Source organism: Zeus faber (assembly GCF_960531495.2).
Source record: "Zeus faber genome assembly, chromosome: 11".
NCBI classification, from domain to species: domain Eukaryota; kingdom Metazoa; phylum Chordata; class Actinopteri; order Zeiformes; family Zeidae; genus Zeus; species Zeus faber.
Window position 1 is genome coordinate 30,989,603 of NC_137205.1, and position 23,703 is coordinate 31,013,305.

Consider the following 23,703-nt stretch of genomic DNA (forward strand, 5'->3'; position numbering starts at 1 on the left):
ACACTGATGCAACCGTCTTTGTTTAATGATTAAAAAAAAAAAAAAAAAAAAGTGCTCAGCTGGTTTATAACCACCCCCATGTATCTCCCTGTGCCATTCTTGTTTACTATCTCATGCTTTCAGTTTTTGTTGGAGTAATTCGGATGTTATTCATTCTAATTACTTGCAATTCACTGAATTTAGCAAATCCTGCTTGACTAAATCCATGGCGAGGCATCGCAGTTTCACCGTAGAGATCACTTTCGTTTTCCCACCCCCGGGAAGCTTCCTGTTTATCACGCACTGCTGCAATGCCTCTACTAACCAGCTGGGGGTGCTGTCACACAGGTAGTTGCCCCTGCTCACCTGAGAGAGTTGCAAGTTTTAGGCAGCTTAATGTCAGTAAGAGGGAATTGTACTTCACTGCTACACGTCACAATAACATATTTTCTTGTATTAAAAAGCCCATGTTATTATAAAGAACGTCTTTCTATAAGGTTCCGTCTCCTGAGCACAAGACTGGAGACGGTCTGTGTGTGCAGTGCTTTGTGCTGAAGTGACCCATCCAGAGGGCTGGGCTCCTGTGATGCATCCTGAGTTACTGCGGATGTCCACATTTTCCCAAAGGACAAAGTATGACGGGGGGCACACAAAGAACAAAACATCCCCAACTCTTGCATCTTTGACATGGGCCGCACAAGGCCGTCGAAGCCTCCTCCCCCTCCCACCCCGTTGAGTCACTTCAGTCTTCTTCCCCCTGTTGGTTGCAGCCGGTAGTAACCTTAGGCAATATTTTTACTGTTGTCCTTTCTTGGGAAACCATGAAGACACAACTGTGTGTGTGTGTGTGTGTGTGTGTGTGTGTGTGTGTGTGTGTGTGTGTGTGTGTGTGTGTGTGTGTGTGTGTGTGTGTGTGTGTGTGTGTGTGTGTGTGTGTGTGTGTGTGTGTGTGTGTGTGTGTGTGTGTGCGACCTTGGTACCAAGGTGGCCCTGGAAACCTTGGGGCCAGAGGAAGCTCCACGCACCTTGCTCTTCGCTTGCTGTCCAGGCTCCTCTAGGGACACTGATCCTATTCCTGTGAAAGCTCCCGGTGACTCTCCATCAGGTCTTTGTTATGAAAGGCCTTGGACAGCTGTGAGGAACTCCGCCCGCCAACGCACGACACCATCTTGGCTCTCTCGCTGAGCCCAGTACCATAGGCCATGAAGTCTCCTCCTCCTTCTCCTGCCGCTGTTGACTTTCTGGTCCCGCTGTCATCCAAACCTTTCTTTTTTCGATCTCGAGGAATTGCCAGCTAACTCTGCACCGAGGGAGCACGCCAAGTTGTGTTTGATCAAACAAAATTGCGGTTGACTGGGGTTCAGTGGGGAGTCGGGGTTTGTCAGGAGAAGCAGTGCTTCATGGGAAATGCAATGAATGAAAAGTACAGATAGACTTTTGTAGAACATCTCGTTCTGCTGCTTTTCTTTGCCCAATCTGAAGTCGTCTGTCAGTGCACAGCGTTGGAAGGCTTAGAGCCAAAACCTGCACTGAATTAAAAGTTTGTGCGTGTGCAGAAAGCTTATTGGCAAACTTACTTTACTTTGTAAGCCCCTGGGACCTATAAGGGAACAGCTAAATGCGCGGGGGTTGAGGTAACTGAGAGAAGGCTAAGTAATAATAGAGAGAGAGCGAGAGAGCGAGAGAGAGGCCCAGCAGAGGCTGTGATGTGGGGAGGAATGACGGGGAACATCTCAGAGTTACTCCATGCAGCAGGCATGTTGCTCCCTCTCTGAAACACGTATTTTTGAAAATCAACACCCTGCACTGAAACCAGCTCCGCCAGACGTGTGCACATCATTATTATTATTATTATTATTATTATTATTATTATTATTATTATTTATTATAGAGCAGTGATTCAATAATAGGCAGACAAAAAGCACTGAAACCTAAAAGCTATTGTTTTAGAAGATCATTGTCATTAATTCAGACCACAAAGTCATGAGACGAGACCACACCTTATTGCTCTTTATAAATACAAATTATTCATGAATGGTTTGAAATCGATGGGCCAGTCCAGGTTCTCTGAATAGACCCTAGGTCAGAAGTCCAGGAATTTCAGGATCCGCGGGGGGGGGGGGGCATGTTGATTCTTGATAAGTGCAAGGGAAAATGTGTGGCGGACATGCAGAGCACACTCTCTTCAAACATGGGGGTTTAGCTGTGGTGAGAAAGGGAGGTTTGAGAAAGAGAGGCCGTTGGAGAAAGAGGGTTTTTGGAGGGAAGGATGTTTAGTGTAGAGAAGATGTCAGGTTTCCTGGCCCCAGTGGTCATCTGCTGCCCTCCATGTTTGGTAAGAAGGCAGTGTAGTGTGCCTGATGGTGAGGGCTGGGATTTAAACCCACTAATTACATTCCAGTGGGGCCAGATTTTCAATGTATTATCGTATTTTATGTCCATATTCTCTCAAGCGTCTTCTTTTTAATTTCCAATAGTCAACATTTTCTGGTGTTTGGTTTTGTTTTCCACTTTATTGCTAATCTCACAACTCATCCGAAGGTTCACTCTGCGCCAATGTGTTTCTTGGTTTTCAGTTTTCAGGTTTGGATGGACGTGGGGTGGGATGGAGTGGGTTCCTTTCAGGCTCTGCAGAGGAATGTCGGGTCTTGGCAGCAACAGCGGCATAATGAAATGAAAATTAATCCTCCTCCAAGTCTGTCGCTCGGTTTCCCTCGAACGTGACTCTTTATCTCGAGGAATGCAGGTGTTGTATTCCAGGTGTGTGTGTGTGTGTGTGTGTGTGTGTGTGTGTGTGTGTGTGTGTGTGTGTGTGTGTGTGTGTGTGTGTGTGTGTGTGTGTGTGTGTGTGTGTGTGTGTGTGTGTATAATTACATTTCCGTCGAGCTGCAGACGGCTGTTTTTGTCGTTTTTATTCTCACATACTCTCCTCTCGGAAATGGTGCTGCACCGGACCAAGCCATATTATGTAGTTTAAATACTTACTATTAGAAAGCGAGTAGTTGTAGTATCTATAACTGTTATACAATAAGATTTATTTGCTGGTTACCGACTTTAAATTGGTCTTTGACAGTTTTAAGTTTAAGTTTCCTAACATGGAATTGTTCTCCCTTGAATTGGCTCGGGACCCAGAACAGGAATAATTGGGTAAGAAAATAAATTGATTCCCTTTTGAAACATTGCAGTACTGGAAAGTGTAAAAATAGTTCCTTTTGTAGTACTGAAATTAAAATTGTTCTACAGTTTACACCTTTTTATTTGATGTTTAGGGTTTTTGGTAGGTTAAGGGTATTTGATGTCATAGGATAACGCCTGCTTTAGGATAACCTGTTAAACATTTTGCCCTTCAAGGAAGGGAAGAAAGTGCTTTTCTATATCATCTATATCAATGTCATATATTGACTAAAACCTTTTATACAGTATTGTGGTCCCCCACTTTGTGGCACCCTGGGATTTCATCCTAAAGTGCAATTATTTATTGTTTTTTCTTCCCAGAAACTGGAAATATTGCCATAGCATATCAAGTTGTTCTGGGAGGGAGCTCCAGGTTGGCTAGTGTTTCTGGAATGACAGCGATGTGAATTTAGACCCTGAAGAGCAGGAAGAGGGTCACGCCAGGTGATCGGGGTTGTAAATAAGCATTGAGGTGGATGGACGCAGGCCCAAGGCTACGCACACACACACACACACACACACACACACACACACACACACACAAAGTAGTTTAATGTGCCTTAGAGCTACATTAAGCCACGTTACCATTATTTTTTTCCCCATTTTCTCACTTTAATTTTGTTATGAGCCATCTTTAAGATGGTTTTTGTTAACCTCAAATTTGTCCTCTATCAGAGCTTAACGTGCTGCCAAAATCTGTACTTTATTAAATAATTTTCTATATTTACAGATTTTTCATAGTCCTGAAATTTTCACCATGGGGACATCTCATGACCCGCAATGTCTGGTTCTATTTTTAGACTCTTTTAATTTCCAACTCTTAACGCCTTTTTTAAGTTGACGTTTTTGTAAGATTTTTCACTTTTATTAGTTCATCAAGATTTCTATTTCATCTTCTCGCCAGGGATGGTAGACAACTGCCCAACTGCCTTTGAGTTTGTCCCTTTTGACCTAATCCTCCTCTCTCTGCACCGCCGTCATGATTTCTCCTTAATCACAATCTCGCTCCCATATTCAATCTCTCGCCCCCTCTTCCTCGATACATCTCTCTTCGTCAGTCAATCTCTCTTCTTCACATCTGGTTAAAATTGTCTCTCTGACACTCCTTTAAATCCGTCTTGTTCTTCTGCCATTGTTCCACTTCTTTACGCTCCTCTCTGCTTTAGTTTGAGTGTTCTTCCGCTCGTCCCATTCCATCACTTTAGTGGGTGTGGAAGAGGAGGAGGGTGGGGGGGGCGGGGGATGGGGTCAGTGAAGGAAGTGGGCGTGTCCTGCTGCTTCAGGTCCCTGGTCACATGACGTGGGTGGGTGGTGCATGGGGGGGCTGGAGCTTCCAGGGTTCGTCTGACTCCGGCCCCTCACTGGAGCGCTGCGCTTCGGCCGGGACGACGCACACACGGTGAGCCATGTTCCACTGTGTGTGTGTGTGTGTGTGTGTGTGTGTGTGTGTGTGTGTGTGTGTGTGTGTGTGTGTGTGTGTGTGTGTGTGTGTGTGTGTGTGTGTGTGTGTGTGTGTGTGTGTGTGTGTGTGTGTGTCAAGGGGGAGAGGTAGAAAGTCATTCCTTGTTGTTTTTTTGTCTGTTTCCCTTGTAATTTGTCGTGGGACTTCCCAGTTGGTGATTTCATTCCTTCCAGTAGTGGATCATTAGACCAGCTGTTGGGGATGTCCAAATATTTAAATGTTTAGATATATTTAGGTCTAGGGTTAGGCTTAAGATTGGTTAAACTGTATTATTCAGGGAAATCCCAGTGAAGACACATTCTTCTCATACGTTACAACAAAATGTCACATGCTACAGTGAACTAAACGCCTTTCAATTGAGGAAAACTTAACAGAGAAACAAGCCCATTTTTTCTGGATGGGGTTGAGTGAGTGAGTGCAGATTGTTGGCATTTTTCACAATTATGAGAGAGAGAGAGAGAGATGGAGGCAGAGCGAGATAGTGAGAAAGAAGAGAGAGGGAGAGATTGCTGTTGAGCTTTTCTCTTCTTGTCTTCCTCCTCTAGACGCTGCGAGAGCGTTTGTTCTGCGACGGGGCCTTGCAATCAATCCTGCCGCGCAGCGCGGACCGGCCCCCAGCGGGACCCTCGCTCATGTTTCACTCTGTTTGCCCTTCATCCCTCGTTAACTCTGTTCGCCTTCGTCCCTCGTGTTTTCCTTCTCCTGATGTTCGCCGCACGTGGGGCCTCTCCTGCGATCCGTTACCAGAACCAGGGTTTCGATGTTTGAATGCCGCTGAGCCAAATCCACATTGTGCATTCTACGTAGGGCAGGACGATGGTGACTAAATCAAAATCACCATATTTTTTGAGGCATACTTGGAATACTTTTGGGGATGATTGTTGGTGCATTCATAAGATATTCATGCACAAGATGTATTTGAGCAACAATCGTTAGTAATGTGGATATTATGACTGTTGATTATAACAGCTAGAACCGTCTGTGAGGTTGGGAAAACTGCATTACTTTACTGTAACACTCCTAAAAGACAAAATTTAACTACATCACCATCTTAATATAACCAGAATTCGAGAAGATATCTAGTCTCTCGTCTCGAAATCAATATTATGGCGATTTTTCGTGCAGCTCTAGTTCTACATTCATAAAAAAGCAATGGTTCCTAACTGGTTCATTAAAAGGTTCCCTGGTTCCCTGAAGAACCATCAACAACTATGGAACCACTTTATTTTGTAGATGGTTCTTAATGTTCCTCACATGGGTCTTTGGATTATTGAAGGGTTTTTAATTTCTTATTTGAGTCAAAATGGTGGGTGATGGCAGGGTTCTTTAAAGAGCCCTGGTCCCAAAGGGTCTTTGAAGAGCCTTGGTCCCAAAGGGTCTTTGAAGAGCCTTGGTGTGAGAGGGACTTTAAAGAGCTTTGGTCTAAACGGTTCTTAAAGAATATTGGTCTAGGTTTTTAATTCATGGAATAAGTTCTTTGGAAAACCTTCGTCCGAAAGGTCTTTTGCCAAACCAAAAATGGTTATTCTATGGCTTCACTCCTAAAATTAATTTTCTTTTCCAGTTGGCAACTATATATTTTTGTGTGAGTAGACACTAGGGTTGTACCTGGGTTTGAGTGTTCATTTACATTTTGTTTTGCAACTGTACATTGAAGGTTTATACAGTAGAAATACTTTGCAGATTTATTGGTGTGGACAGAGGCTTGATTCCTGTTACTGTAAATACTGGAAAAGGGGACGTATTCTTTTCTAGGTGTAGAACTTCCAACATCAGTGGAACATTAAGAGTGGAATCAGCATGACCGTCCATGTGGAACTATTTCAGAAAACGTTAATCTGCAGACAGGTGATGTGTGGTTATTTTGTTAACTTGCTGCACAAGATGTCCGCCAAGCCCAAATAAATGGAAAAACGGCAACCGTCCAGTGCTCACCTTTTAGGAACTATTGGCCTCTGCGTGCGTGCGTGCGCGTGCGTGCGTGTGTGTGCTCTGAGTTGAAAAGGGCTCTTTTGTGGGCCCTTGTGCATTGCCAAGCAGGAACAGACACAGTGGCCTTTCACCAGCTGTTCATGGGACTTTGGAAAGGTCGTCATTACCTTCTCTATTGTGAGAGAGAAATGAGGAAAGAAAGAAAGAAAGATGGAGAGAGAAATGTCCCTCAGTTCAGTGAGTGTAGGAAGATAATGCACCTCCAGTTGCATTTGACATCACAGCTTTGAAATGCTGAACACTTCATGAATGCTGTCAGGGCTCTGAAATGTGTCATTGACTCTGCTTTATCAGGGAGCTTGACATGCACTAAAGTGTGTGTGCGTGCGTGCAAATTCAGGCATTTTGTTTGGGAGCTCTGGTCTTTGGAAATGATGGGATAAGTAGATCACGGCTGTCAGTCGGTTGTTTTCTTTCTAAGAGTATTTTATGACCGTAGAATGTGGGAATGACAGAGTGAAAACTCTTGAGTGGAAAATGTGAACATCCGATGGTGAAATGGTTTTATGTGCAGTGCGAGGGAATGGAACAACGGCTTTGCACAGGGAACATGGAAACATGTTAAGCATCTTATAGATGGTGAAAGGAAGTGGAGTAGTGTCGTTGGAGGCGTCTCAAGTACATAATGGCCTGATCATAATTGTTTGAACTACAGTATAATCAGGACTCATCACTAAATTTTGAAAGTGGTTGCCAAGCTGGCAATCAGGCATCAGCTTTTGGTTGCCAAAACTGAAAATAATATGGTTGCCATATTTACCTACCTTTATATTTTGAGTAATTAAGTTATTATGCAGTTACAAGTCAGTTTAACAATGAAAATGTGAGATAAAAGAACTTTATTCCAGAAACTAAACAAAATTCTTTGTAGTTTGTGTTTTATCTGATAGTTTACAGAATAAGAATGATCCGAAGAGAAGAAACAAGTGAAGACAGAGAAACAGCAGTGATAACACTAACTCTCCTGGTCACACTTGGCCTGACCACAATGAGTCTGTCTCTGTCACGCAGAAAATAACAATCTCAACAGTCCTGTTTGTCCCCTCATTGTTAACAATGGTAAATTATAATTTGCATCTTTCCATTTAAAAGTAGCTCTCCACCAGATGAGGTGCCATGCTCATTATTAATGCTGTCTTTCTACAAAGACGAGAATTGGTTATTGTATTGTAACCGCTTTATGTTGACAAAGTTGACCAAATTGACTATAAAAAAGACAATTTTATTTATTTTACTCTGTTTTCTAATTGAATGAAACAAACAATAGCCGATGTGTGTAACCCTGCGTAATGGGGACACTTTCTCAGTCACTGTCTATAATAGGCATGTCTATAAGTTAATAGAGCAAACGTTACCTCCTCCATGCCTGATCTGTCCTGTAGGTTGTCAGTCGCACCAACTCAGATTGGCCTACCAAGACTTCACAAATTTCCTTTTTGTTTTTTTCATTCAGGTTCATCTGCTTCTTTGATAGTTGAATTTATTTGCATATTAGTTTGCGATGTTGACAGGTTAGTCACACTTTCCACCCCACGCTCACCTCAATTTGCATCGCCATTGTCTCTAAACAGGTGCCTGTGCGCACTGGTGCGCACATGAGTCAACCATGTGCTGACTGGTTCCCACTCTTAACAGCAATATTTATATATCACTAACGCAACAGATTTATTGATTTTGGGGTGCACGTTTTGCTGTTTGCTCTCTCTTTTCTTTTTAAAAAAAGGGGGAAACCAGGGGCCACGGAACGGTTGCCCATTGACTCAATCTGGTTGCCGAAGGCAACCGGGCAACAGTTTCTGTCGGGCCCTGCTATAATGCATGTTTTCTTCCAAAGGCAACATCTTCTTACACTTGAGAAATATTGCGACAATGTAATGTGAATGTGGCGAGTTTCCATTAGTTAAATTTAGGAAAATTATCAGTCTACCCAATTTTGGATGTTCAATGTCCATTAGTGTCTCTTCGTCATATGGTGGATGTAATGCACATCCGCAGTTATTACACAGGTACAAGCTATGACAGTGACATGAGATTAACAGAATCAACATTTCAGTTGTTGATCAGAATTATTTAAACGTTGTGATCGTGAAGTGTAGTTGGGGAAGCAGCACAAGGAGATGCTAGTTGTGACGGCGTTTGGTGACACGAAACATGAACTGACCTGGCTGCACTGTCCGACAAGCTTTAGTTAACGTTCTCCTTTACTCCACTTCTTTACTTTCACTAAATGGTCAAACACGTCTAGAAAGCACTGAATGTAGTCCCTTTTAAGGAGAATGGAGATTGTTGGTTAGGTTCCTGGATCTTGAGCTGGCTAATAGTGAAGTTATTTATAACCCACCCCTGTATGGGGGCTCATACAAATACAAGGGCTGTATATCAGTCACACACACATTTTATTGAGCGTTCTTGAGGGAAGAAGGCCTCGTCTTGGTAACCACAATGAACATTTGTGTTTGAGTGCGTAGAGATGGAGTCTTTCTGCAGATCTAGTCTATACCTGTCAACATTGGGATTTGAAAATCAGGCATATTTCCAGGATCGTGGGGGGGGGGTTGAGAGAGTGACTGAGAAGTGTCCCAGTTATGCACAGTGGTTTTCTTTAATTCATTTTTATTTTTTTTCATTTAATTGCAATGAATACATGTACAATAAAAACACATTACTATTGGTTTTGTTTGGAGAAATGTGTAGCAGAGATGGGCGGTGCCGTCAGCCTGTTTAAATATTTTTTTTTTTTTTAGAATGGTTGAAAATACGGGATCTTTTAGGGAAAAATAAAAAACCGGGACAACAGCGGGAAAGAAGGGTAAAATACAGGAGAATCCTCGGAAAAACGGGAGGGTTGACCGCTATGATCTAGTCTATTCCTGTTGGGTCCCAGCAGTGAAAATGATCCATGAACTAAATGCCCTAAACAAACTGGTCCCATCCAGACACTCTGAGGAGTAGGCTCTTCCTTGTAGAAATGTCCACATCTGACTGTAGGTGACGCAATGGTGATTGGCTGTCTGAAAACATGACTGCAATCCTCATCTACCTCCAAATACAACTTAATAGCCACGTATCAGCCACAAGCCCCAGCTCACCTGACTCCTGTCCTTACAATCACGTGACCTCTGACCCTTGGGGATTATCATTACATTGGACCCAGAACGTTCAAGAAGGTGTCCCATCAATAGTCACAAAACCTCCTCTGGATATTAATAGGCAAAGAACCTGGGATATAATGTACACAAAGGAATCGGAAGTGTGCATTTTGAGGAAAGGTCAACTCCGGATTTGTGTATTCCAGTGTGTACGTGTGAGGTCAGGTGTTTTGCAATCCCACAATTGTGATGACTTGCCGTGATGTTAATGTTTAGCTGTTGGTATCATCTGGTATTCCATAGGCTTTGCAGAGGTAGAGCTGCAGGAACCAAATTTGAATAGAATTTGAATATTCAAAAAAATAATTTGAATGCTAAATTGCCATTCGACTGTGTCATTTTTCTCTTGTTTTTTTTTTTTTTTAGTCTGGAAATGCTTCTAAAACTTTAATGGCTGATTCCTTAGAACTTCTGTTTCCGAAACGTTAATCTTTAATAAGTCATAGCTTCCAAAATATTTGCATGATTCCCACAAGATTACCACAATACCTTGTTTTGAAGCTGCTATTCAACACTTTTATATTATGTGAAATAACTAAAATGTCAAATAGGTTCATTGGTTATCTTTTGTACCATTTTGGGATACTTTGCGCTGGTAGTTAATAATTAAGTTAACAAGTTATCATTTATACTGTGTGCCCCCGGGAGCACTGCAGTTAAAGCCAAATTGGCCCACCGCTGTGGCTGCTTGCGGGCAACTTGTGAAGTTGGCTTCTTTAAAACGAAACCATTTCCATGTATGCATGTTGCACTTTCATAAAGATCGGAACATCTTCAAGAATTATGATCCTTGATGGTTTTTTCTTTTCGGTTTCTTTTTTTTTTTCCCTTCCAGTTGTAGAATAAAGGAGTTGAGATGGAGCAGGAGCACTGCAGATTGTAATGCCTTGCCTGTTTGGAGACACATTCCTCCCGTTGTCTAGACTAACCTGTGGGATTCTGCTGTCATTACGGCAATTAATGCACACCCCCCGTGTCTGCAGGGAACAGCACTTGACACAGATATGGACCAGATATTTAAACTGCCGAACAGGGGCGCTGTGTTGTGAACACACACACAGGTATAATTGGAGGCTCTGTGGGAGAAGGGCCTTGCTACACAAACACCAATATTATTAATACAACACACTGTGTTTACACTGCCACCGAACCAATTTCCCTGTTTATTGAGGGATTCATCGCTGAATCTCTCACACACACACACACACACACACACGCACACACACACACCCCGGCTCTGTCTTCAGCCCAGGAGAACCATGTTTCTGTACTGGGGGGCTGTTTGCAATGACAGTACATTAGGTTTGTACGTGCAACGTTGGACTTGTGGATGCGCTAAACAGGTTTCTACTCCCAACTGAACGGTCGAGTAGAACGGGCAGTGTGGCGGAAAACAGGTTCCCAAACTTTTTTTATGGCATGGCCCCCTTGGTAGACTCCTTGGAGGACCCCCACAAACACACACACTAATATACTGCTGTGTCGATTCTGTGGAGTACTTTATGTGGGATTATGTACCCATGTATGTAAGTATGGGATGTCTGTGAGAAGATAATTTACCCATTCCAACACCCCAATCAAGCTTTGACATTTGAACATTGAAAAAAGTCTTAAATACAACCATGTGGGGAACCAGTTGATGTGCATCTTTGTTGAGATGACATTTGATTGCCAACCAGCCGGGCTCTGTCCTCCCACTCCTTCCCTCTCTTCCTCTCCTTTCTTTACTGCCTGGGAACCAAACGGGAGGTGAAGGAGCAGATGTTTTAAAAGGGAGGCCCATAAAAAAAACTTTTTGGGTCAGGTTGCAGGTTGTAGTGAATAGGTCCGTTGAGGTCGGTTTTGAGGTGGAGCTCCCAGGGGGAATCCTTTTCAGACCTGTGTCAGATCCCTGTCAGGGACGTTGCAGACGACACCCTCCTTTTCATCACAACAGAGGGAACATTTTTAATTCAGAGGAACCTCGTTGATCAGAATCTTGTGGGAATAACGTAATATCCATAAACTGTTTCGAAATTTAAAGGAATCCGAATGGTTTATTTAGAAGGAAAACTTAATGGAGGATTAATAGTTGCTTCAGATGCATACATTTTTACATGTGCAATCAAACAACACATTCTTTCACATATTCTCACAGCCCCAAACTGACATTTCGAAGTAGTTGCCAAGTTGGCAATCACGCTTCGGCTTTTGGTTGCCAAGACTGACAAAATGGTTGCAGAGTTTTAATCGTTGTATAATTGAGGGTCCTTCATTGATCATTTTCGAAACAGATGGCGAGGTATACGATGCACATTGACTACCAGGCAATCAGACCGCATAATGGCCCAAATCTAGTTTTCCGGGGCAACTGGGCAACCGTTATTGTCGAGCCTAGATTTTTCATGTCATACGGCTGGATGAGCAGGGTTCTGTTGTTTTTACTGAATCCGAGAGGAGTCGGAACACACACAGAAGACAATGGTTGTTCCACCTTTTTCGACTTGTTGGTCGTATTGAGTTGCTGCCATTGAAGCTGGAACAAGTCATTATGAGGTGCAGAACGTAACGGCTGGGATAGAGTTATAGCGGGAACGCAGCCTCTGACCCGCGTACCACCCTAGTCCAGGACCCCGTCGCCATGGGGACGGGGTCAGCGGACAGACACACCAGGTCCCCCGTCAAGGGTTCTCTCTGAAGGGGAAGGAGGGTGCTCCAAGGGAACAGCAGCAAGTCGAACTGGGTTGAAATATATTAATGGCTCTAGTTTGGAGGCCTGCGTGTAGTTTGGGAGGAATTTCCCCGCCCAGAGGAGGAATAAATTACACATGTGGCTCTCCTTGCACTAGTCTTCTGTTCCTTTCCCATCGTCCTTTCTCCATCCAGTTCACACAGAGCTTGACGTTGCATGTAACACGCTGAGAGAGGACAATAAAGAAGCGTCAAGGAGAAAAGTACAAAGAATTAAATATAATAATGGGGACACGAACGGAGGCCCTCATCCCCTTCCCCTTCTCTGGTCTGTCCCTCATTTTCTTGGCTCTTTGGATCTTTTTGTCTTTCCCAAGTTCATTCTTTGGCCGCTTTCATATTATCTTACACACACAGACACACACACACACACACACACACACACACACAGACACATTCTGGTGTAGGAAACTGCTGGTTTTATTTACAAAAGGCACAGCAATCTGATACTACTGGAAAGAGGAAACAAAGAATATCTGTTGCCTGTAATTGAAAACAGGATCATAACAAAGTCTAGCGACTCACTCTGTCTTACAGTTTCTAAAATTACATTTGTTTTCATTTGGGGCTCACATCATCTCTTCCAAAATCCACCCTGTATATGATATGCAGAACACATTCTATGCAGAGAAACTTGCCATGTACAGAGAACATTACAATTTTTGTTCGTAACCCCCAGGCCGAAAACCTTGCATTTTCACTGGCGCACCCTACTGGCCAACCTTATACTGTACATTGGCCCAATTGATGCTTTTCTTGGGTCTTCTTGGCCTTGGATGATATATCTGCTCTGTGTTTCTACTCACACGGCTTTGCTTTGACAGCCAAAGGTGATGGATTGTGAGTTAAACCAGATCAGTTTATGAGACCCTCCACACACACACACACACACACACACACACACACACACACACACACACACACACACACACACACACACACACACACATACACACACACAGTCTCTCCTCCCTCGCTTTCAGTTTCTCCTTCTTTGCTCCCTGATGTCCACACTTGGTCCATCCCCATTCCCTGTTTGGCCCGTGTTCAGCCTGTATTCTGACTCTGTCCATCTGTTTGTTTGACAATGTTGAGATAATGTCTCACGGCTGTTCAGTGTCCATGGCCAGAAGTGACTGATATTGAAGGATAAGGTCGTTGTACATTTATTGGTGCAGGAGGTGCCAACTTGGCCCTCCCAGGGAAGCCGTACTTGAGGCATGGCAGATCTGAAGCAAGAGGGTGAAATATTTAGTGGTCGACAGATTGATCGTTTGGCCAATTAATTGCTTTGATATTTGTGCATTTTGAAATCATCTTCGACGGCCGATGCGTGCGCTAACGAGGCCGATAAACAATAAAATGTCTGCAGACTAGTCTTAGTGTTTGTTTCTATACTTATCAATTCTGAGTATTTAAAACTGTTACAATGCCCATTTTTCGCACTATCGATATACCGGGGTCAGCTGCGCCTCCTCGCTCTCTGACAGTGAGTTACACACACTGCTGCGATGCCCACATAGCCCCACCTCCTCTAACTTACTCATCTTTACTAGTCTCATTCATTAGTTATGGTGTTTGCTCATTAAAGATGGCAAGTGCAGAGCTTATACGGCTGATTATTGAAAGACAACAGCAGGAGCGCTGTTTGCAAACAATTATCATTTGAGGCAAAACATAAACCTAACTCAGAGAATTGGAGTGGAGTTTTTTTGTCTCCTCCAGACAGCGCTGCACCGTGCGTGCATTCCCGTGGCGATTTTCCGTGAGGTTTTTTAATTTTAGATCAATTTATTTTTGCGTGTTTCCTAACTCGTATGAAAGAACATTTTTAAACACAGCACGGTTCTATTTAGTTTTGGATCAATAAGGGAATGGAGCACACAGCGGAGCGCGGATCAGGGGCGCCCTGATACGTCCCGATCGCGGAAATCCGCTACCTCCATGCCCATTTACGGTTTGAAAATAACAACGTTGTTTAAGATTGATTTATTTTGTTTGTTTGTTTGTATGAAACTATTTTTGAACACAACTGAGTTAAGGGACTGTCCTGTTCCATCCGGTTCCCAAAAAAACAGTGGGGAGGAACGTCTCCCTGTTGCTTTCCGTTGCTATGGGACTTCATTTAGTAAAAACTGGATGTTTTTGTGTAAATACTTTACTTATAAATAATAAATCCTCCACATTTGGAATGGGGACTCTCTATTTCCCGACTAGACTTTAATATAACCCAGTTTATTTATTTTTTTTATCGATTATAATTATTTTTCATTCATAAGTTGGTTTTTTTTGTTTGTTTTTTTGACAAAGTTAAGTTTTTTTGATCACCTGTGGACATTTATTTAATTAATAGGTTTTTTTTTATTTAAAATAAGTGCTCTGCAGAGAAATAACATTTGTGTTAAATACTGTAAAAGTTCTTATTTGTTATTATTATTATTATTAAATTGTTGTGTTTTATCAGATGCAAAGAAACTAATAAATAAACATGACATTTGAAATGTCAGCGAGACCATCAGCGAGAAGAGTGCCCATCTCTATGGAATGATCCAAACGTAGAGAAAATTCCGAACTCAGCGCAGGGAGTTGCACTCGATTTGGAGAAAGGCTGTTGTTGAGGAGAGGGATTTAGAGACTGGTTCTCTCAGCGATGTCGCAGGAAATGGCTCTGTGTGTCTTGGTGTTTGCAGAGTAGTTTGCAGTGTTTGGAAGAACTGCGACCTGCACAGATGGTTGGTGTGTATTCAAGCATCAATGATGATTTAAGGAGTTTCACTTCCATTTGTCTTGGAAACCAGACGGCGAGAAATGCAGGAAACACTTTCTAATTTTCTCGCTCTCTCGCCCGCTCTCTCTCTCTCTCTCTCGCTCCCTCACTCTCTGTAACTCGGCCAGTACACACACCTTAGGGCTGATTGCGATTAAGGAGCCACTTGAGTGTTTATCGGCCCACGTCGGATCGCTATGTGGCCCTCACAGACGGCGTGTTGCGGTAATGTCACGTCTCTGGTCTGAAAATGCTGTGGTTCATGTCTCAACAAGGAAATCAAAGGGTTTACTTTGAAGCTGAACCACAAATCAATGTTTTATATATATTTTTTTTTGGTTGTGTTTTTTAGAATTTTAATACTGCACTTGTCTACCAGTCTACATCTCATGGCCGTTTTAAACTTGGACACGACCCAAGAAAGTTCTGTTTCAAAATCCGAAATCACTTGAAGTGACGTTCTTTTTTTGAGAATGTTCCTCCATATCAACAGTTCACTGACCACAACTTGTTAATCTGCTTTAGCAGATTCACCGCGGCTGCCTTTCACTTCCTTTGTGTGGTGGACCCCGCCACCAACAATGGAAAACGTCACATCGAGGAGCATAATGAAGACATTGAATGGCTGTCTCTTGTAAAGTGCTCGCCAGCTACATCAAGTATTAAGTATGGATTGTTTTTGACAAAGTAATTGCATGCATTTCCACTTTAAACCATTCCTCTAAAGTGTTTCAATATGGCTTAAACAATAAACAAGTAACAGAAATCAAATAAAGCAGATCAATAAATGCCAAACCTGAAACGTCACCACCGAGCACCCTTTAAAAGACGGTGTTTTGAGTTGTTGTGACCAGTCATGTCGTTTATTAATGTTCATCTGGAATTTATCAATGGAACAATGAAACCATGCAAATAATATTACTGCTGCACAGGAAATGAAGCATGTTACGTATAAAAAATATCAGTAAGGAAGTTACTACAGTAGAAAATTCTGCTGCTGAAGCAACTACGGGAAAGAAATGTCCCCTGAACATCTGATAAGTGGCAGGAAATACATGTGACTGTTGCAAAGAGGTGAAAAATCATTGGAGACACAAGTCCAGGTGGGTGTGGTTTCGGGGATTCATGTGGGAATTATATCCAAGCTGAGGAGATGCCAAGTTGTCCTGTTCGACTTAATTTCAGGTTTGATTTGGGCTGAGAGGAGTAATGAGAGGGTAAAGATAGCAGAGGGGTAGAGAGAAGATAGGTACAGAGAACGATCATCAAGCTGGGAAAAAAAACAGGACAAGTGAAGGGAAATGGAGTGATGGGACAGGAAATAGATAAGAGGACAAAGAGGAAGTGACAATAGAGGATAACACAAACACTCAAAACGAACTGTTTTCTCTCTTCCTCTCGGTCTTATTTGATGTTTCTGGCCTATTTAACTGAACCCAGAGGATAGTCTCTGCTCAGCGAGACAGTGTGTGTTTAGGAGTGGATGGAGAGGAGGATAGCTAGAGGAGAGGGGGGAGAGAAGGGAGGAGAGGGGGGAGAGAGGGAGAGATAGAGGACAGGGGGAGTTGGTGGAGGGGTGAATGAGAGGAAAGGAGAGAAGCGGTGGAAGAAAGGGAGATAAGGTGTAGGGGAAGAGGCGGAGGTGGAGGGAAGGCATGGGAGAGGTGGAGGGGTATTGAAGAGAAGGAGGTGGGGGGAGGTGGAGGGGACATAGGAGACAAGGAGGAGAAGAGGAGGTGGAGGAGAAAGGTGGAGGACTGTGCCGTGAGTTGCTGACTGATTACTGGAACAGGAAGGGGAAATGGTGAGAGGCCGGGAGCTTCCATAGGTGGGCCTCCACACACACACACACACACACACACACACGCTGAACCAGCTGTTCCAACATGTACACAGAAAAAAAGACTAAAGACTTAAAGACTTTATAAATATGAACCAGCGTTAAGTTTCTGATTACACGTAAACAAACCAGTCCTTCTGGGTCAGGGATCCACTGACTGTTGCCCTGTTGCCCCAGGCAGCCATATTTGGAACATTATCAACCCATTTTGTGCGTGCGTGTGTGTGTGTGCAGTGTTCGACCACTCTTACTCCTACATTTTAAAAATAGCAGCCCTCTGGTATGTTTAGAGACTGAAAGTGAGAGTTATCCTGGTGTATTGATTTACAGTTCAGGCGACGCAGCAACACACATTAACAGTTTGAACAACAAAAGAGAGACTGGACTAGAAATTTGACTTCAATCAATATATTGACTTGACCTTAAAACTATTAACTGTAAAACAAGGGGGGAAATAACACACTTTAAATATAACCAAGAATACATTTCTAATCACTTTCTTCATATGGAAATATCGTTCTCACTCAATTATAAAATTATTAAAATTAGGCGACCATTTTGTCACTAACCAACAGCTGATGCATGTTTGGCAACTTGGCAACCACTTCTAGAAGTGAGTGTCAGGTCCAGTAAGTCAATTTTCCTTTTTGGGTTTCTTTGGGAGCTCAGGTTTTGGGAAGTCACTTTGTGCCGTCGCTGGAATCCAAGAGCTGTTAAATTGTTGGCCGCCTGCCCCGACTATTCTGAGGTGTGTGTGTGTGTGTGTGTGTGTGTGTGTGTGTGTGTGTGTGTGTGTGTATCTGTGTGTGTGTGTGTGTGTGTGTGTGTGTGTGTGTGTGTGTGTGTGTGTGTGTGTGTGTGTGTGTGTGTGTGTGTGTGTGTGTGTGTGTGTGTGTGTGTGTGTGTTATATAGGTCATGTAGTTGATTCAGTGAGAAGGGGAATGAGAGTGGGTGAGTGTGTTTCTACGACAACAATCGGCTGTGGCATGCATCGGGAATACCCAACGGGCGGCCCGCGGACCAAATGTGACCCTCGTATTACTGCAAAGCGGCCCTTTTGGCCACAAACTGTAGTTACAACAGTATATCTGCAGGACCCGTGTGCATTATGGAATCTGAAACCCGAGAGAATATTATGTGGGAATAGGTAATTTTGAGATTTTTTTTCTTTTAATTTTTCTTTGTTTTAAAATACACCTACAATTTGTCGTAATCTGAGCCTACGATTCGTGCATGTAACAGAAACTTTGCTCAATGTGTTTTTACTTAAATTATGATCACATGCTAATTGTATTTTGAGAAAGTTTGCAAAGAGCTTGTGCTGCAGAGGCAAGGTTAAGTAATGGCTTTGATAGTTTTATATAAAAATTTGGTTGAAAAGTGAGTGCCTGTTGTCAATGATTGTCTACTGATCTGGTCTATGGATTGTACTTTATTAAAATATAGCTCCCAGCGGCAGTGTCGTGCCTCCTCTTCCTCACTGGAAGAATGCGATGAGGCAGCAACATGTAGGGTTTTTGTGTGTTTTTCTGCATCCTACACAATGCGGTCGTTTTGCTGTGGGTCCACACTGTGGAAAGGGAACCTGATCCGTGCGGCTCAAATAGGATTTTCACAGGGTGGGAAGTAAGTAACTAAGGAGTACTTTTACTAAAGTAATATTTTGACGGATCTGTGGTTTCTGAAACACTTGAAAACACTACCCTTAATGCAATGCTGTTGTTTTTTTTGTTTTTTTTTAATGCTTTCATGCCGTTTATAAAATGTATTCTGGACCATAAACACTGTCAATAGAAGAGGTTCAATACATTATGGATGGAAAAAGTCATTGCTCCATAATGAGACTCTGATGATGAACAAAGTTCTTCTACTTGTTTGATGCGTTTCATATAAAGTTCTTTCATTTTCTAATTTAGTGTAATGTTGAATTGGGGATTTTTCTTTTCTTGGTACCAATGTCTTGTACTTCTACTTAAGTATTGGATGTTGATACATCGTCTGACGAGGCGTTCTCAGGACTTATTCTCAGGAGTATTATTTTGGTGGGCGTGGTCCAGTGCTCCCTGTGCAAAGAGGAAATGGCAGAGCAGCTTCAGGACGTCATTCTGTCCCAAACTGCTGACTCGTTTCTCTTTCTCTCCTTCCACCGCTTCCTCTCCAAACTTTCCTTCTTACCTCTCTCTCTCTCTCTCTCTCTCTCCACACACCTTCTGTCCATTCCTCCCCCACTGCATTCCATCCCTCCCTCTTTCTGATGGATGTCCCCCCTCCCACCCTGCACCAACTTTCTTTTCTATTTCTCATTTGGTCATTAAGCACTTTTACATTTCTCAGTTGTACTCGGATCAGCGGTGCCTTGGATTGGTCATCAGCAATGTCTTCAATAAATGGAATTAAACATGCAAAAAAACACTCAGTTATATCCCTTGCCAAATATATTGGCACGCGCTACACTGTCAATGTCTTTCTTATTAAATTGATATTAAAGGAGTTCCCTCACCACTGTTGCATATTCCTAAATCTTGGCCTTCCAGAAGGACTCAAACTCGAGAATAATCTTCAGGATTCCGATGAAGCTGAATTGCACCAGGCAATGTTTCATTTTTATTGTGCAATTATTATTATTTGCGAAGGCTCATTTCCACAAAGTTGAGTTGTAAAAATATATTTTTTAAAGGCTTTAGTTGATGATGTGTGTGGACGGAGACTAAGATCCTCTAGGTTCTCAAACTGTGTTCTCAAACTGTTTTCATCCAAGGACCCAAAAAATAATTTGATATTAGAGTGTGTGTAAAAACATTCAAAGGAAATGTATTCAAAATATTTGTATTGCACCATTTCAAAATACAGAATATAAAAGAAAGAGATAATTTTCTACATATATATTGCGTAAAAAATATTTTTCTAAATATTAAAAAAATGTACTCCATCAAAGGAGACAATTTTTTAATTTTTATATATTTTCCCAAAAACCTTTCACGGACCCTCTGGCTAAGTGTCCCAGACCCTGCCTTGAGAAGAAGTGGCTCTTCAGCCTCCCTGGGGGAAAAAACCCAAACCACTCATTCCACCTCATCTCATTCCTTCCACTTCCTCTGTCATGCAGGGTCGAAAGTGATTCCCAGCTACAGCAGCGGTACCATGTCGGACACGCCGGAGACCGATGATGAGATGATGCTCCCGGTGGCGGGAGGGGGGACGGGCAAAGCAGGGGACTTCAGCTACGTGGGCATTGACGCCATCCTGGAACAGATGCGTCGGAAGGCCATGAAGCAGGGATTTGAGCTGAACATCATGGTGGTGGGTGAGTAGAGAGCACAGGCCCTGTCCCCACACCGGTTTTAAGGCGAAGAGCTTCTCATGAGATGTTTCTTTCTTGCCTTTTTTTTTAACCTTCTTCTTGCTATCTTTATTCTTGCTTTCTGTTTCCTCTTCTGCCGATGATGTCGTGTGCGTGCGTGTGTGTGTGTGTGTGTGTGTGTCGAGGACATTCCTAGATTACAGAAATTGAATGAATAAGGAAGCAGGTGGTTTTTCTGGCATTTATCAAACGAAGTCATGGCTCCGAGCCACCTCATTTGGCCCCATCCAGCCGCCCAGCCCTGGGGACGCCACCGCATCCAGAGAAACAGAATTTGTGAGGAGGAAAAGCGCAAGTTGCTGTTAATGTAAATACACACTGCGATCACTTCCTGAGAATCTGACTGAGGTATGAGGAATGGAAAATATGGAGGTCTGCTAGATCTCTCTAATCAAGCCTTCAGAGAAAGTAAAGGTTTCAAACTGATTTTAATAAGCAGCCACAAACCCTAGGCCTTTATAAAGCCCTCTATTCACACTGTGAACAGACGTCTTTAAAACGTGCACTAATTACACACACCGCGCACGCACAGGAGCCAGGCCACTATAAAATCCGCGCTCTTCTCGACGGGTAGAAGCGTGTCCGCCGTGGGGTAATAACGACGCCGCGTCACCATGTCTGCGTTTCGTCGTCAAATGAAAGAGGCTGAAAACCACAGAGTCCTGGAAGACGCTCCAGCCTTGTCTCCAACTGAACTCCAGGTCCTTCAAGGGGAACAGGTGATTGAAGGTCCCGTTTGGAAGACATGAATTCCTGCCATATGAGAGAGAGAGAGAGAGAGAGAGAGAGAGAGAGAGAGAGAGAGAGAGAGAGAGAGAGAGAGAGAGAGAGAGAGAGAGAGAGAGAGAGAGAGAGAGAGAGAGAGAGAGAGAGAGAGAGAGAGAGAGAGAGAGAGAGAGAGAGAGAGAATATTAAAAATAAACGCCGATGCTCAGGCCTGGCGGGGGGGGTCAACCTAAGCCCGGCGGGCCGCCAAGCTCGCAGTGCCCCAGGGGGAAACCCTGTATCGGCTTTGGAAATCAATAAAATGGACACTGTAATATGAACCTGCAGTTTGGTGAATAAGTAATAATAATAACAAGAAGAAGAATTTGGTGCAATGCTGCAGTTGTGGAACCTATGTTGCTCCATCTACACTTGTATGGGTTTTATATCACCAGCGCTGAGAGGCCAACAAAGGTTCCAGCAATTTATTTATTACTTAAAACCGTCTTGTTCTGCAGTTTGGTGGGTCAGAGAGCTGGTTCCCTGGCCGACGCCAAACTCAGTTTCCCAGAAACTAGTTCGAAACTTCAGTGGAATGTTCTGTGTACACCAGCACGGAACAATGAGCAGCCATTTCCACACACACACACACACACACACACACACACACACACACACACACACACACACTCGCAAACTGCGTCTCAGAACTGTTTAACCTTTATCACAGGCTGTTCCCAAGGTGGCGTGGGCTAGGGCATCTTTCTATTATCCTGTAAATCATCCTATTAACATTTTTCTAAAAACACCTTTGACCAGGCCCATGCAGAGAGCAAGGGGGAGAGCGGGTGATCAAAGTTAAAAAAAAAAAAAAATTGTAAATGTTTGGAACAAGATTTTTTATTTTTTTTGTTTAAATGCCATTTTCAGCACAACCTGTTGAATTTTAACAACCTTTATATGTATTTTGTCTGTCAGTTCCTTCAGTGCTACAGTCGTGACGTGAGCTTCCTACACCTGTTCCCCCACTAAAGACTTGTTCAGCGTTCTGCCTTCGGAACACGTTCCTCAGGATTATTCATATCCAGAAAAGAAATCCGCTCCCTGCTCGTGCTCTGGACTTTCTACATAAAGTCATTAATTCTGGAATATGCAACTCATTAAAATACCATTGTTGCTCGGTTATTCTCCTGCCGTGATTATAAGGAATATTGTTGGGACGGGAGTTGCTGTCTTTTTCCCACCCAAACCAGGGGGTGGCACCTGCTTTAATAGGGCTGTTATCTGGGCTTGTATTATTCAATTTCATCCGAAGTTGAATATTCACTCTGCCTTTGTGCGTCTCTCTCTGAGAAACTCTCCCCGCCCCAGCCCCGCCCCTTCCTACCGTCCGACTAACACAGGAGTCTGTCGGGTTGGAGAGCCCTCTTTTAGTCCATACACTGTATAACACAGCTGGTTACAACAAAGTCTCCATGCACGTTAATGCTTAAACAAAATGAAAAGAAGGAAACGCCTGCCTGATAAAAAGCCACCACAGACATCAAGGGCCAAAGGGCAGGTGCTCGGGCACCATCCGCCACGCCCTCTGCACGTGTCTGCCCTTCACCTATCAAGACATAGAAACCATAGAGACTGCACGGCTCATGCATGTGGAGAGCAGCTTCAGAGCATGTTGTCATTGCCTCCCTTTGGTACAATAACAAGTTCTTCGTGCCACATTCTGTAAAATGCCAAATCTGTTGGAATTGATTAACCTTTGTGGGCTCTTATTTGAGATCACTATTTATTTAAAGGTGCAATGTTTATTATTTGTTTGTTTTTTCCTTCCAAATGTAACTCTGTACCTCTAGATATATTTTCAGTTGTTAGACGGTCGCTTCACGGGGTAAAGCCTATTGTAGTTTCCGTTTCTTGGTGTTGACGACGCACGGCTCGTCCACGGACGGTGCGTCTCCGCGGAGGAAGACGACTCCTCTGAAGTAGGAAGGCGGCGGAGCATCGCTGCAGGGAACCGGGGCCCTCAGGGGTCGGGAACAAACAAAGGGTTGAAACTGTAATGGACACTGGACACTGGACAGTGGACAGTGGCTTTCTCTCAGGGAGGCGACGGCATCCACTTGGAATCAGACTTTTCACTGTGTGCTTGTTTTGGTCCTGATATGATGGACTCGGCCTCCTCTAGTGGCGGGGAACAATAACATTGGAAGTGTAGCCTGGGGCGGCGTGGTCGTCGTGCCGACGTGACGTCCTGTCTCGTGTCCCTCCCTGCAGGTCAGAGTGGTCTGGGTAAATCCACCCTGATGAACACTCTGTTCAAGTCCAAGGTGAGTCGTCGGTCGGGGGCGGTGGTGGCGCAGGAGAAGATCCCCAAGACGGTGGAGATCAAGTCCATCAGCCACGGTAGAGAGCATCCCTCCATCTTTACACCCCTCCGTCTGCATCCCTCTACCTTTTCACCCCTCCATCTGCATCCCTCCATCTTTACAGCCCTCCATCTGCATCCCTCCATCTTTACACCCCTCCATCTACATCCCCCCACC

The 23,703-nt window shown here is 43.5% G+C and overlaps 1 protein-coding gene across 2 annotated transcripts in view; it reads left to right on the forward strand.

The window, feature by feature from the left end:
- The window catches only part of LOC307236793 (septin-9-like), a 68,279-nt gene that overhangs the window by 34,222 nt on the left and 10,354 nt on the right, over positions 1 to 23,703 (forward strand). For both annotated transcript variants that reach the window (XM_080009322.1, XM_080009321.1), the window contains exons 3-4: positions 20,201 to 20,398; positions 23,435 to 23,563. In XM_080009322.1, the coding sequence (XP_079865448.1) occupies positions 20,201 to 20,398; positions 23,435 to 23,563 (327 nt within the window). The remainder of the gene's footprint in view (positions 1 to 20,200; positions 20,399 to 23,434; positions 23,564 to 23,703) is intronic.